Below are 13,850 nucleotides of genomic sequence, written 5' to 3'. Positions count from 1 at the left end.
ACGGGGGTTTTGACGTGGGACTACGTCTTTCGGCAACATATTGGGGGTGCAATTTCAAATAAACCAAAATCGACCGCGTTACGAAAAGTGGTCAGGTTTTGACAACTTATTACTCTGTCAATATCGTATGGATTTTAATTCTTAACAAGCCAATCGATTGGAAATTTTTCTACAAAGCTGCTAAAATGAATACTTTATCAATTTTCAATAGGTAACTATTGAAAAATTCACAAATGTCCAACTATTGTAATGGTGATCAAAATTATCACTGATTGCCTGTAAAAAGTGGTTTCCACCAACACAGTCGCTAAATATTGATACCAAGCACGTAATCCTACGTCAAATCGGAATACGGTCTTGGATGTCTTGGATACAACCTCTTACTTTTTTTTTATTCTTCGAAGGAGATGAACAGTGGAGAAAAAAAATAAACATGCATTTCAGAACATCGTTAAAAAATAATTGCAAACACACAAGTATTAAAATAATCTATTATCTTTATTAACTTCTCGGAATCCCGGGATTTCCCGGGATATCAAATAAATATTTCCCGAATCCCGGGATGGTGGAAACCCCTTCCACCTTCTGCGCACGCTACTGTCAATGGGCCATTATTACCTATCATTTATTTAAATATCGTTTGCGGATTAAACTCGTAAGAAGTGCTTTAAATTGTTTTGAATTTTGAATCTCAAATTCAGGAAAAATGGTGAAAAATTTAAACAATTACTTAAGACTATAAAGTAAATTTAATTTCCAAAAGTGAGCCACACTTCTGCTTCACCCCTTATCTCACTCACATCTACCGTATTTCCCAGTGAAATCAGCGTCATCAAAATGTGCTTCAGATCAATCATGAACGGCAACGGCTGCACCCCATCGCACGGTACTGCTGAAGCTGAAGAACTCTCCACATATTGAGTTGAGGTACGTACCTACTTCTCACTGAACTTCGGCAAGTTAAATCGTTATTAACAGTAGGAAGAAGAAAGTGCACAAGAACCAGTGCGCTACTGAGCAGGGAAACAGCAAAAGTGGCAGTGTGTTTGTGTGAGTGGTGGGAACAACGTCGCGAAGAACTCACCCCCCGCAGGTCACGTCGCGAGGGAGGGTTATGAGGCTGTGGGGACGGATGCAAAATTTAATTTAATGCTGAACAAAGCGAAACGACAGTACGAAGAAGACGACGCCGCCGACGGTGGCAGCAGCAAAAGCAACAGCATGAGGAAGAGCTTTCGAAGCACCCGCCACGGATCCGGAGGAATAACAACGATGAGGAGCTTCATTGGAATGCTATTGGGATTACTTACAATATCAGGTAATTTGAGAATGCTTTTGTCTTTTGTCTCCTCTAGTAGCGGGATGGGGGTTGGAGCAGAGAGGAAGACAATTCATACTGTTCTAGTGGGTCGCGGAAGGATGAATCGACGTTCGTGTGCGTGGGACCTTTATGATTGTCTCGGAAAAGGTAGGCTCACAGTTGAGCAAGCTGGTTATAGAAAGTTGAGACACAATAAAGTGGTATTAAAGGATGCTGTGCAACGCCTGATGGGGCAGAGGGGGTCGTGATACGGTTCCGGAACAGGGTCGTGTTTCACATTTTGCGCCTGAACCCTTGCGGAATTGAAATCGGAAGACTAATTTGTTAGCTGATACCGGGCTGTTGTGATGCTGCCGTGTAAGAGCCAATTGAGTCACCAAGACACCAAGAGGCACTTGGGCATCCTTCATTTCGGATTCGCGGAAAAGCTTATCGATGAGATTGCAAATTGAATAAATGTGTATCCTGTCGGAAAGTCGATGTTCCTTTGTTTGGCAGAAGCGATTTGGGAAGTTTAAGAAATTCTCAATTACCGTGAGACCGTTATGGCATCTATTTAGCGATGTAAATGAAAAGAACAGAGTGTTTTCCCGGCTAACAAGCCTCTTCAGTGTTATCAAAGTTTGCAAATTGAAATTGCATAGTCATGAATGATATTTCTTTGACTTGGAGTGACATTTGTTGGTTTTGAGAACACTGTTAAATGATGAAATATTCAATGCAAATGGGGTATCTTGTCATGTTTTTTGAAAAAAATTCAGAGTAGTTGTTTAGTCCTTGTAGTCAGACTTATTACAGTACACTGCAGTGGGTTGCCGGGGTCAGGTAGGGTGAAAAAGTAGCTCCCTACCGCGGCCAGTTCCAATGATCTCTGAGGGTGCAGTAGGATTGAATGGAATCGATTTATAATTCTTTCATATACATATGACACTCAGTTTAAAAAAAAAACAGCTTTACAATGAAATCCATTAAATGTTGAATTTAACATCTCGAAATATTAAAAGACTTGATGTTTTGTATTTCAAGTACAAGTTCAAGATACTTATTGAAAATTTCCAAAAGACCATATGGCTGATGCAAATTTTATTTTTAATTAACATCACCCTCCCCCCCCCCCCCCCTTCCAAAATATCAAAGTTTTGAAGCACAAAAAATAATTTGCCCCAGATACCAGTCATGTCTATAATGTTCCTAAGGGCTGACTAAATTGGTACGCCCCTCGCACGCCGCTAGCATGCCTCTAGTATTGGGAATCGAAAATCTTCGACAGTGGTTTGTTTACACTTCTATAGAGAACAACCGGTGCAAGTTTGATCCAAGTAGTCGATCGCGTTCAGGAATAACGTCAAATGGTCCGGTTCCAAGCTGGCTAAAGTGCTGAAGCTGCCGAAAACAACAGTTTGTCGAGTGCCGAGTGCTCAAAATCTACAAGGAAACCCTGAGTGTGGAAAGGAATCAGCGTACCTACGAAAAAACTGGAATCGTCAGCTGCGCAGCAAGGTGTTGAAGTGCGTTAAAGCCAACCCCGGTCTTTCGATCCGAAATGTGGCCAGAAGGTACAACGTCAACTTTCAAACGGTGCGGAACATCCTTGCCAGGGAAGGATACAAGTCGTACAAAGCCAGTAAACATCCAAAGCGGCACATGAAGTAGAATTCCGTGGCCAAAAAGCGTGCAAGGCTCTTGTAAGACCGTGTTTTAACGAAACACAAGGGCTGCACTTTAGTCGATGACGAAACATACGTCAAACTCAATTTAAAGCAGCTTCGCCGTGAAAAGTTTGCCATCAAGTTCGCAAAGAAGACCATGATTTGGCAAGCGATTTGCAGTTGTGGCCTGAAAACGGAACCATTTGTCACATCCTCGACGATGACATCCCAGGTTTACATCGAAGAATGCCTGAAAAAGCGTGTATTGCCGTTCATCCGCAAGCATAGGGGCAAAGTCGTATTTTGACCCGATTTGGCCAGCTGCCACTACTCCAAGGTGCTTCTGAAGTGGTATACTGCCAACAAGATCGATTTTACCCGGAATTTCGACCAATCGAAAAATACTGGGCAATTCCAAAGCAGCGTCTTCGACGAAGCGGCGGGGCAGTCAAGGACATCCCGCGAATGAGGGCAAAATGGAAGAAATGCGCTGATTCCGTGTCCGTTTCCACTGTGCGGGCGCTGATGAGCTCCATCAAGAGGAAGGTACGAGATTTCGTTTGAACTGGAGAAATGTAACCATCTAATGCTGTAACTTTAAAGTTTTAATAAAAGCAAGCATTAATGGACTTTTTAAACTTATTGAATCACGAAATCTTTTTGTGCGTACCAATTTACTTTTAGTCAGCCTTTATTATGACTGGTACGTCTACCCTATTCAAAATAGTATTTCGCTCTGCGCTTTATCTTAAAAATACACGAGTTTTTTATTATTAATTTATTAATTTGAAATTGTGGTACCTATTGAATTCCTAGGGTCTGTAGATAGTTTTCATTGTAAACAAAGGGATTACTAATAGTGTTTTCCTAACTTTTACAGTTCATTGCGGCCATATTGTTGAAGCTACAAGTGTCAAATTAGATGTCATTTATACAGTGTGCCTTGCCAAATTACCATGGAGAGTTATAGCACCGACAAACCGATATGATACTTAATCTTAACTCTTGATCGAGAATCCATAACGGCCGATTCAAAAGTGCTGCGATCCCATCTGTCAAAACCATATAAATCTTATCTTTTTATCTAGATAAAAATAATTTGTCCGAAATAGATTAGCCACGAACCAACTTATAAATTTTGTACGCGTGTTCGTGTCTAGGATAAATATTTTCCGCGAACACGGCGGCAGATGTCAGCTTTGTGCTTTGATCAGAAATTTCTTTGTATGTTGTATTATCATTCATGCCGGTTTGTCGGTGGTTATAGCGTCCAACAGCCCGTGCAAATGATAAAATAGTTTTATAAAAGGAACTGTTCTTTGCGAGCAACGTTCCGAGCGCTTCGCCCATTTTACGGTCCCAATAATCATCCTACCGAGAGGACTATTCGCAATGTGGTGAACAAATTCGAGGAAACTGGTTCGGTGAACGCTCAACGGAACGCAAGATCTGCCGATAATATCGCCGCTGTACGCGAAAGTGAGCAGTAGAACCCGCGGCAGTCGATTCTGCGCCGCGCACAAGAACTCAACCTCTCGCAAGCTTCAACTTGGCGAATTCTGCATCGAGACTTGAGTCTGCACATATACAAGATCCAGTTGATCCAGGATTTCAAGCTTAACGATCATAGACAGCACCGTGTGTTCGCTGATTGGGTTTTGGAACAGTTGTTTGTTTGTTTGTTTGTTTATTAAGGACATTTTACATCTCCACGATGCATTCATGTCCGTTCGATTTGATGTTTGGTGTATTGTGTATGGTGTGCAAGTGTTTTTGTTAGTGTAAGTGCTACAATTCAGTTGCTTCTCTCTTCTTTTCTTCTTTGCTTCCAAACAATTACTTTTCTCCTTCGCTTCACTTCATACTACTCTCCTACTTCGCTTTTCTTGACGAATTTCTTCATCTTTCTACCATCTTTACCTGTGTAATTTGTTATTCTACAGTTCTTTTAATTTGTTATTCTAGTCTTCTACTTCGTGTTGCTTAATATTTCTTTCACCTGTGCAATTTGTTATTCTAAAGTTCTTGTAATTTGTTATTCTAGAGTTTTTTGTACAAATCCGTTTCATGTAGGAAATTAAGCATTCGTGTTGTTCTTTCTTCCGTGTTGTCCAGAGCTTCACGTAGACTGGTGCTGATGTCATTTTTCCTTCTCTCTTCGTCGTATTTCCTGCACTTAAGAATGATGTGCTTTACATCCAACACCGTGCCACAACATTCACACACCGGTGGGGCTTCATTCTTCAGAAGAAACGTGTGGGTTAGTCGCGTATGGCCGATTCTCAGACGTGTAAGCATACGCTGGTCGGCTGAACTTCCTCGTTCTGTCCATCTGTGCGTGTCGAATTTCACCTCCCTCAGCTTCGATTCTGTTGTGCTAAACCACTGCCTATTCCACTGACCACGTAGCGCATGTTTCACCGCTTTTATCGCATCCTCGCTTGGAATCGGTACGTCGATGGCTGGTTGTCTTCTAGCCTCATTGGCTAGTCGGTCAACTTCAGAGTTTCCCCTGATGCCGGCGTGTCCAGGGATCCAGCAGAAACGGATGATTTTGCTTTGCACGATTCTCTCTACTTCCTGCACCCAAGGGTGCCGGGAAGTTCCAGCCTCCAAAGCCAGTAGGAAGCTTGCGGAGTCCGTGAGAATAACCAACTCATTTTGAACATTAGGGATGGTGGCGGCCATTTTAATAACGTAGGCCTCCGCAGAGAAAACACTACATTCGTTCGGAAGACTGTAGGTCCTAGATAGCCCTTCGTAGAATAATGCAGCTCCTACCGTGTCTTCACACTTGGAGCCGTCCGTGTAGACGATGGTTGAACTATGGAAGCGAGTCTCCAGTAATTGTCGAAGAACTGGACGAACTTTCTCCGGTGGGTCTCCAGCGCGTATGCTTCTTTTCACATCCCACACTATCGTCGGTTTTCGTGCGTGCCACAAGCGATTGCTCTGCCTCACGAGTGAACCGACAGCAGGAAGCGTTGAACCGGTTAATTCTTGGAGGCGATTTGAAGCGCGTGTAATCAGAGGTAGGGTGCTGCTGTTTGGATTTTTTGTGAGCATTCGGATGGCAATGTGTACTGTGGTCTGTGCTGCTAGCAGTTCGAAGGGTAGAGTCCCAGCTTCGGCCATCACCGAGTTAATCGGGCTCGTCACGAATGCTCCGGAATCGAAGCGAACCATTTTGTTGTAGGCAGGAGCGAGAGTCTGCAAGGTTGCTGGCCCTCCTCGACTAACAAGTCCAATCCCGTAGAGCAGCTTCGCAGTAACTATGGCTGACCCAGCTTGCAGCAGAGAGGTCACTCACTCACGCACTCAGAGTGCGGATTATGCCACGCCGCCAGGTGGTGTCGTAAGCCTTCGACAGGTCCAGGGATGCTATCAGACAGTGCTCGTCTGTGCTTGGAAGCGTTCGCTCGAGCTCGGAAAAGTACGTGTCGGTGCCTCGCCCGGCACGGAAAGCGTTCTGTCGTTTGTCGAGTCGCCCGCTCGACTCTAGCTCGGTGATCAGTCGTCGATTTATGATGCGTTCAAGCAGCTTCGCCATGCAGCTGGTGAGCGAGATTGGACGGAACGCAGCGGGTCCGGTATCGAGGCAGTTTGGCTTCGGAATGGGCACCACGATTGCATTTCGCCAGCTGGTGGGAAACTCTCCATTACGCCAGATCCGGTTGAGCAGCTCTAGCAGCGTCATCTTCACGGACAAAGGTAGACGTCGAAGCATTGGGTACCCTATCATGTCGGGTCCTGTCGAGGCAGCTCGCCCTTTCTCGAGAGCCCACAGCAGTTCGCTTAGGGTAATGTCGCTGTTGTACACGTCGTCCGTGTTTGGCGAAACATATATGGACTCTCTTTCAGCTGCTGCCTTAGTCTTCTGAAAAGAAATAGGGTAACTGGAGGTCGCAGATCTATCGCTGTAAAAACTGTCTAGCGCTTCGGCAGTTTCTTCGGGGTCATCGGTGAAGCCATCCGATCGCTTGAGTGCGACGGTACGTTGTTGTCGGCAGCCACGTAGCGTGTTCACCGTTCGCCACAGTTCGGTTGTCGTGCTGCTTGGTGCAATTTTGGCCACAAAGTTCTCCCACGATCGTTCTTTTGCTTCCTTTATCGCCTTCCGTGCTACAGCTCTGGTGTCCTGAAACCTCGCCAATGCAGCGGGTTGATCAGGATCAGATGTCTGCAGCCGCCGCAGATATCGAAGACACTTTCGTCGATGTCGAATCGCCGCCTTCGCTTCAGGGCACCACCATGGTACCGCTTTAGGCCCCATACGGCCGCTGGTTTGCAACAGCCGGCACTGGGGAAGCACTTTGTGTAATGTTTGCTCGACGAGTACGTGAAGGACTTTCTCCGGGATATAGCTCTGGTGGGGATGTAACAAAATCTGACCCCGATTTTGAATGAAAAAATCTTCTTCAGTGACTAGGCTCATTTCTGGATGAACCGGTATGTGAACAAGCAGAATTTTCAAATTTGGGACAAGGCCAATCCGCACGAGGTCCACCAAGTGACAATGCATCCCCAGAAAGTCACGGAGGCGTCATCGGCCAGTATTTCTGGCGAGGCCATCACCTTCAACGGAGAGCGCTACAAGTCGATGATTACCGACTTCTTCTGACCTAAGGTGGACGATATGGATGTGAATGATACAGGACGGTCAACGTGCCAAACAGTGCATGAAACAATCGATATTCTGCATGAGCGATTTCCGGGCATGGTTATTTCGCGCGGAGGCGATGTAAACTGGCCACCAAGATCGTGTGATTAAACCCCGCTAGACTTTTTCTTGTGGGGTTATGTTAAATTGCAGGTCTATGCCAATAAGCCGCCAACCACCGATGCCCTCAAAGCCAAAATTACTTAAGCCATCAACGAGATTCAGCCCGATTTGTGCGCCAGAGTCATGGAAAATTGAACTTCTCGGATGCACGCCAGCAAGCGAAGCCGAGGCGGCCATTTGAACGATGTCATACTCCATACATAATGGTAATGATAGGCTGGGTGGGGCTTATTTTTCAAAATCTTTTGGGGACACGTGGAAAATGATTACTAGGGCCAAACGAACAACATATCCAAAATGAGCGTTTTTCGTTAAGATTTAGAGGTGGCGCCAGAGGCCTAAGTCCAATATATCGAACGAAGCTGATTTTCGAACAAGTCTAGTGCGTTTTTAAATAAACACGTGATTTCGTTACCCTGAAAGACAAACATTTTGTCCGTTTGGCGATATCTTTAGCCATTTTCGAGATATACGGCATAGCAGGTTTGGAAACTTTCTTCGTTTTGAGTTACATTACGATTATAATCATGAATTTGCCGGATAACCCTTTCAGTGTGGTCGTTTACGACTTTCAAATTATCGACAATGTTCATACCATGAATATAGGCTTCATACTTGATCCAGGACGATACATGGACAGTGAGGAAACTGCTGTTCATTTCTAGTGTATCAAACAATTTGGCTGTGTTTGCTGTTGCTAAAAGTTGCATTCAACAAGTCATTGAATGGTAGATCCCGCTTTCTCTGTGGTTTCTTACCTCCTGGTTTCAATCGAATCGACAGTGCGAGATTCTGTCGCTCCATTTCGGGAAGACTTTCATCGAATTCAGCAACCCAACTAGTTCATCGCTTAGATACCAACCCAAGTAACATTGCAAGTTTTATGGTTATATGCTACAAGTCTAAATCATGGTCTACAGAACCCTTATAAAACCGAAATCGTTACTTGAGAAGTGTGCAACAAAAATTTCTTTTGGTCCTTAGGCCTCTGGCGCCACCTCTAAATCTTAACGAAAACGCTCATTTCTGGATATGTTCCTCATTTGGCCCTAGTAATCATTTTCCACATGAGAAAACGTGTCCCCAAAAAATTTTGAAAAATAAGCCCCACCCTAATGATAGGCCTTTCAATCGAATAATAAATCTCTTCAATATCTCACACACAAACCGTTTAGATCGTAAATAGGGTCGTCTTCCTTTTTTAAAAGCAAAAAGAGTCGTTACACGATTTTTAAGTTGCGTTTATGGGGTCTACAAGTGGCTTATGGATACAACGGAACGGTCCTCCGGAAGATCCGGAACATCCGTACAAGTAGCCAATAAACGAAACTGATCCTAGTCAGAGCTCCACAGGTTTTTCGAAAACATTAGGAACTATGAATATAAGAAAGAATTTAGTACCATAAACATGGACCCGGATGGCCATGAAACCATCCTCCGGAAAGTCCGAAACATCCGCAAAAGTGGTAAATCCACGAAACTGATCCTAGAGCTCCGGGATTTCTTCAAAAACGCTTGGAACTGTGATATAAGAAAGAATTTGAAGCCGTAACATAAACGTGACCACAGATGGCCATGGGACCGTCTTCTGGAATCCAGATCCGGAACATCCGTAAAAGTGGTCAATCCACGAAATTGAGCCTAGAACTGCGTTGTTTTCCTATTTGAAAACAATAGGAACTGTCATATAAGAAAGAATTTAAGGTCATGACATAAACCTGGACCTGGATGGCCATGGGTTCATCTTCTGAAAGATCCGGAACATCCGTAAAAGTCGTCAATTTACGAAACTAATCCTGTAACTCCGTGATTTTTTACAAAACATTTAGGTGATTTAGGAAAGAATTTGAGATCATAACTGTGGGACCGTCTTCCGGAAGATCCGGAACATCCGTAAAAGTGGTCAATCCACGAAACTGATATTAGAAGAAATAATTTGGGATTGTGACATAAACATGAACCCGGATGGCCATGGTACTTTATGAAAGATTAGAGATGTTCACTGAAGTCCCATCAATTAAAGAACCTTACAGGAACCTGACAGAAGATCTGAGGAATGAAAGGAAGCGCTAAGAATTTCAGTGAAGCTTAATAAACAAGCTCCGTAAACGTAAGGGAAGTTCTTAAAACATCTTGAAGATATGAGGAGGTTCATGGAAGCGTTAAGAACTTCAAAACGTTTCCATTAGCTTCAAAACTGCTGCAGGAACTTTAAAACTTCAGAAATATTTCGGGACCTTCACATAGATCCAGCAAACTTTAGTTAAAAGTTCAGAAGAGTTAAGCTGAGTACTATGGACTCACTCAATGTACTCGTCAACTGGGAGCCAGCGTGAACTGTCAAACGGGAGTCAAACATTCAGAAGCCACAAAAGTAGTTACTTTTCTTATCCATTGCAAAATATAGTTATCTCATAGAAATCAACCATTCTTTTTCGTAACATATTTTTAATTGTAAACTCAACAGCAGAAGCCAATAGGCTATGCGACGAGAACATATGAATCTGCACATTTTTTACTACTCAGCTCACAATAAAACATACGTTGGCGGCACAGGTACGCAAACAAACTTTATTGGCTCAGAGTTTTTTTATGAGAATCAACTAAGGAACAGCAAAACCAATTTTTATTGGCTTGCAAAATAAAATCGATTGACTCCAAAGTACTAGGTGTTGAGGAGAGTTCCATTTAATCCAAAACAGAACCAGAAGCTCATGGAAGCTTCTCTGATCTGGCCAGACCTGAGTGTATATCGTTTTCATTCCAGAAAAATTGAAGGAACTTAAAAAAGTTTCAGAAATTTTATGTATGTATATAAGTTTCAGAAAAATCTTCAAATGTTTCACAGAAGTCCAGAGATCTTCGGAAAAACTTCGAGAACGTCATATATGTCCATCAAACTTTGGGGATGATTCAAGAACTTCATGAACATTAGGAAAATGTGGGAACATTTCAAAGAAGTTTCATAAGCTTCGAAAATTCTGAAACTCCAGGAAAGTTCCTTGCATTTCGGAAAAATTGCGATAAATTTTGAGAAGTTCCCAAATGTTCAGGAGAATTCTCAGATTTCCATAGAACTTCAAAGATGTTGAGAAACATTTTGAGTTCTTCACATAAGTTCAGTGAACTTCACGAAAGCTTAGACATGTTTAAGAAATGCCACAAGCTTCACAAGAATTGCAAAAACGTTAGAGAGGTTTCTAAAATTTCAGGAAGAACAGGGCAGTTCCACAAACTTTAGAGAAGTTATTTTCAGAGTACACCTTTTTTCAGAGCAAAAATGAGACCTCGTTCTTGACTTTCTTATTATTTGATTACATGAGTCAATATTTTGTTAAGTTCGAAATAAGCTTTAAAATTGTTATCAAGTAACAACTTGATCAATATCAAGTCAAACGGTCGAATATGCTTTTGCTGATTTCCCTCAAACCCGTTATTTTGATGATTATGTTTTATTTGTTGAGGATTTTTACAATCATTAGTGACTATTGCAATGAATTGATCGCACTTTTACATTGATATGAATAAATTTGGACAGCCATTGAAGATACACTTGTTTCATTACTTTTCAATTTAATTTTAGGATAATATTTTGAGTGTTCATCCTAATACTTTATCTTTCGAACGAATCTGTTTAAGGGACGTATGCCTTGGTGTTGGTCCAGATCATTAGATTTTTTAAACATCAAATTTGAATGGCTCAGCACAACGTAGAGAAATAACATGAGCATGAGCATGAATAACCACCTCTGTTATTGCCAGACCAGCTGTTATTACACGGAGAACCAATAGACGATGCTTGGGACTAGCAATCAATGTGTAAAAACTGGTGATCTCAAACTAGGCAATTCCAGCGCCAGCCGCGCCTGAACGCAGGTCAAGAAAGAAATGGGTAGGAATGTGTTGACATGACACTCGCTTTGATGGTCCTCTGTACTTCCACAAGGAATCACTGGGATGTTAGGTAAGATGGTTGGGTTTGCAACAGGGTTCGTTTTGGTAAACGATAAGCTGAATTGATGTCCTAACAATCATATAACGCGAAAGAGCTTGGGATTGAACCCACAGTCTTCTGCTCAGTAAGCAAAAACGTTTGCCACTAGGCAGACGAGCTCCTGTTTAATCATCGAGTTGCTGTTATTTCCATGTACTCATGTTAAAAATGTGGATGAATGTGGATGAGCTTGAGATTAAACTCATGCTGTTCTGCTCAGTAAGCAAAAATGGTTGCTCTAAGGCCACCGAGCCCCTCATATCACATTATACCGTTACTCAAGTTGTTTTAACTTTTCAAACCCGGCACCGATGACAACGAAAAGTTTTACAAAATCCACGATAAACAAGCGATCTTACCAAACCTTTTTAATATGAAAGGACCTGGGACCGCGTTTTTCTGCTCAGTAAGCAAGCCACTGCAATCGACGATCTTACAAATCCGAAAACTAAAAGCTTCGAAAGAGTACTTAGGCCTTCATTAAGTTCGACTTTCACGCGACGTTCAATGTTTCGATTTACTCTTTATGCATTGTTCAAGCAATCATAACAAGCTATAACCAGCGTGGCAATTGATTAAGCCCTGGTTAAACAGGCTATTCAAATGAAATTACGTTCTCGAATTTCACTTGGTATGTAATGAACAAAATAAAATACGCAATAATTCAAATAGTTTCAGCGGCTGATGGTTAATTTTAAATGTACTAACGGTACTTCCTACGGTGATTGCGACGGCGCCTACGACGACGACAACAGCGAATTTGTAACTTACCATTTGTCTAGGATATAACACCTTTGTCCGGCACTTGAGCTTCATGTTTGCTATCTATCACTGTTTGCAAAAATATCTCATAGCAATTACCTTTGTTGTAATACTTCCTTCAACGAAAACAATTTATCTTGCATTGCCATGGTCATCTGGGAGGAGGTTCGCGTCTAGTGCTTTCCCCAGGAACTGCTCACTGTCACCAGCTACCGCCTGTCCAGTCTTGGGCGTATCCAGCGAGGCATCTTTCAGCTTGCTCACAATCTCCGATACTGGCGAGAGATCAGCAGACGAGCACTTTTGCGAGCCATAAACTCGTTGATTCACGGCAACTTCGGCCACCAAATCATCACCAAAACTCGCGGCGGACACATTATCAGCACTTCCCCGGCTAATTTACCAACCGGACCATGTTCAAACTCGCACACGGTGACGAGACTCTCGATAGAACTACACGCCGAAAGCGTGACATCCGAACACGGTGAACCGGCCTCCCGGTAAGCAATGAAAATCACAAGCACACTTACACACCGCTGGTTACAAAAAACACACCCGTGCAAAGAAACGGATCCAATAAACGTCACCCTCGCGAAAGCAAACCTGTCGTCTTCGAACGGCAAAACAAAATGAACTCGGTGAGCAATTTTGTGACACGGAATTTCCACTGAAAATCAACCGGGAATGCACGAATTTCAGCACACCCAACTGCGAAACACGTTCAGAAGCACTTTTGATACACTTTCGGTATTAATTTCGGTCGAAAACACTTAATTTTTGCAAAAATAGTTGCGAGCGAACCAACATCAACACCGACCGAGCCGAGCTATTTCACGCACCTCCGTCCAACCATCGTTTTCACTGAATAGATAAACTAATGTATTCCTCATTTCACGGTTCTCAGAATATCTTGAAATGAGTCTCAACCCAAATAACATTGCAACCATAACAGAGGTTTTATAGCATTCTACAAGTCTAAATCATGGTCTACAAAACCCTCATAAACCCAAAGTTGTTACTTGGGAATATCTTACAGTACTAAAGACTGGTACGCGCAAAAATTGGTCAACTTTAAATAGGTGTATTTCTGTTAAAAATGCATAAAAAAACCTGAAATACTGCATTTGGAAGTTGAGTGTATATACAATGGTTTCTATGATGAGTTTTCACCGTTTGCTCTCCAGTTTTCAAAATGACGTCCAAGCAAGAGGAGCAGCGTGTCAAAGTTTTGCTTGCGCAGCAAGAGAATCCAACGTTCTCACACGCCAAGTTGTCAAAATTGCTGGATGTGGCCAAATCGATCGTGACAAACGTTTTAAAAGTGTTCGGGGAGCGTCTGTC

At 42.7% G+C, this 13,850-nt stretch overlaps 1 protein-coding gene across 4 annotated transcripts in view; it reads left to right on the top strand.

Annotated features, from left to right (window-relative positions):
* Positions 1–13,850, top strand: part of LOC135699746 (uncharacterized) — a 56,090-nt gene that overhangs the window by 32,026 nt on the left and 10,214 nt on the right. For 3 of the 4 annotated variants that reach the window (XM_065220059.1, XM_065220060.1, XM_065220062.1), the window contains exon 2: positions 819–1,318. In XM_065220059.1, the coding sequence (XP_065076131.1) occupies positions 1,150–1,318 (169 nt within the window). In that variant the 5' untranslated portion in view covers positions 819–1,149. The remainder of the gene's footprint in view (positions 1–818; positions 1,319–13,850) is intronic. The other variant, XM_065220063.1, reaches the window with a different exon arrangement.

The sequence above is a fragment of the Ochlerotatus camptorhynchus genome, unplaced genomic scaffold, assembly GCF_037179485.1.
Source record: "Ochlerotatus camptorhynchus isolate MF236.1 unplaced genomic scaffold, CSIRO-AGI_Acam_v1.1 ptg000114l, whole genome shotgun sequence".
Lineage (NCBI taxonomy): Eukaryota > Metazoa > Arthropoda > Insecta > Diptera > Culicidae > Ochlerotatus > Ochlerotatus camptorhynchus.
Note: the sequence above shows the minus strand (reverse complement) of the source record. Positions and strands in the feature narration are given on the sequence as shown.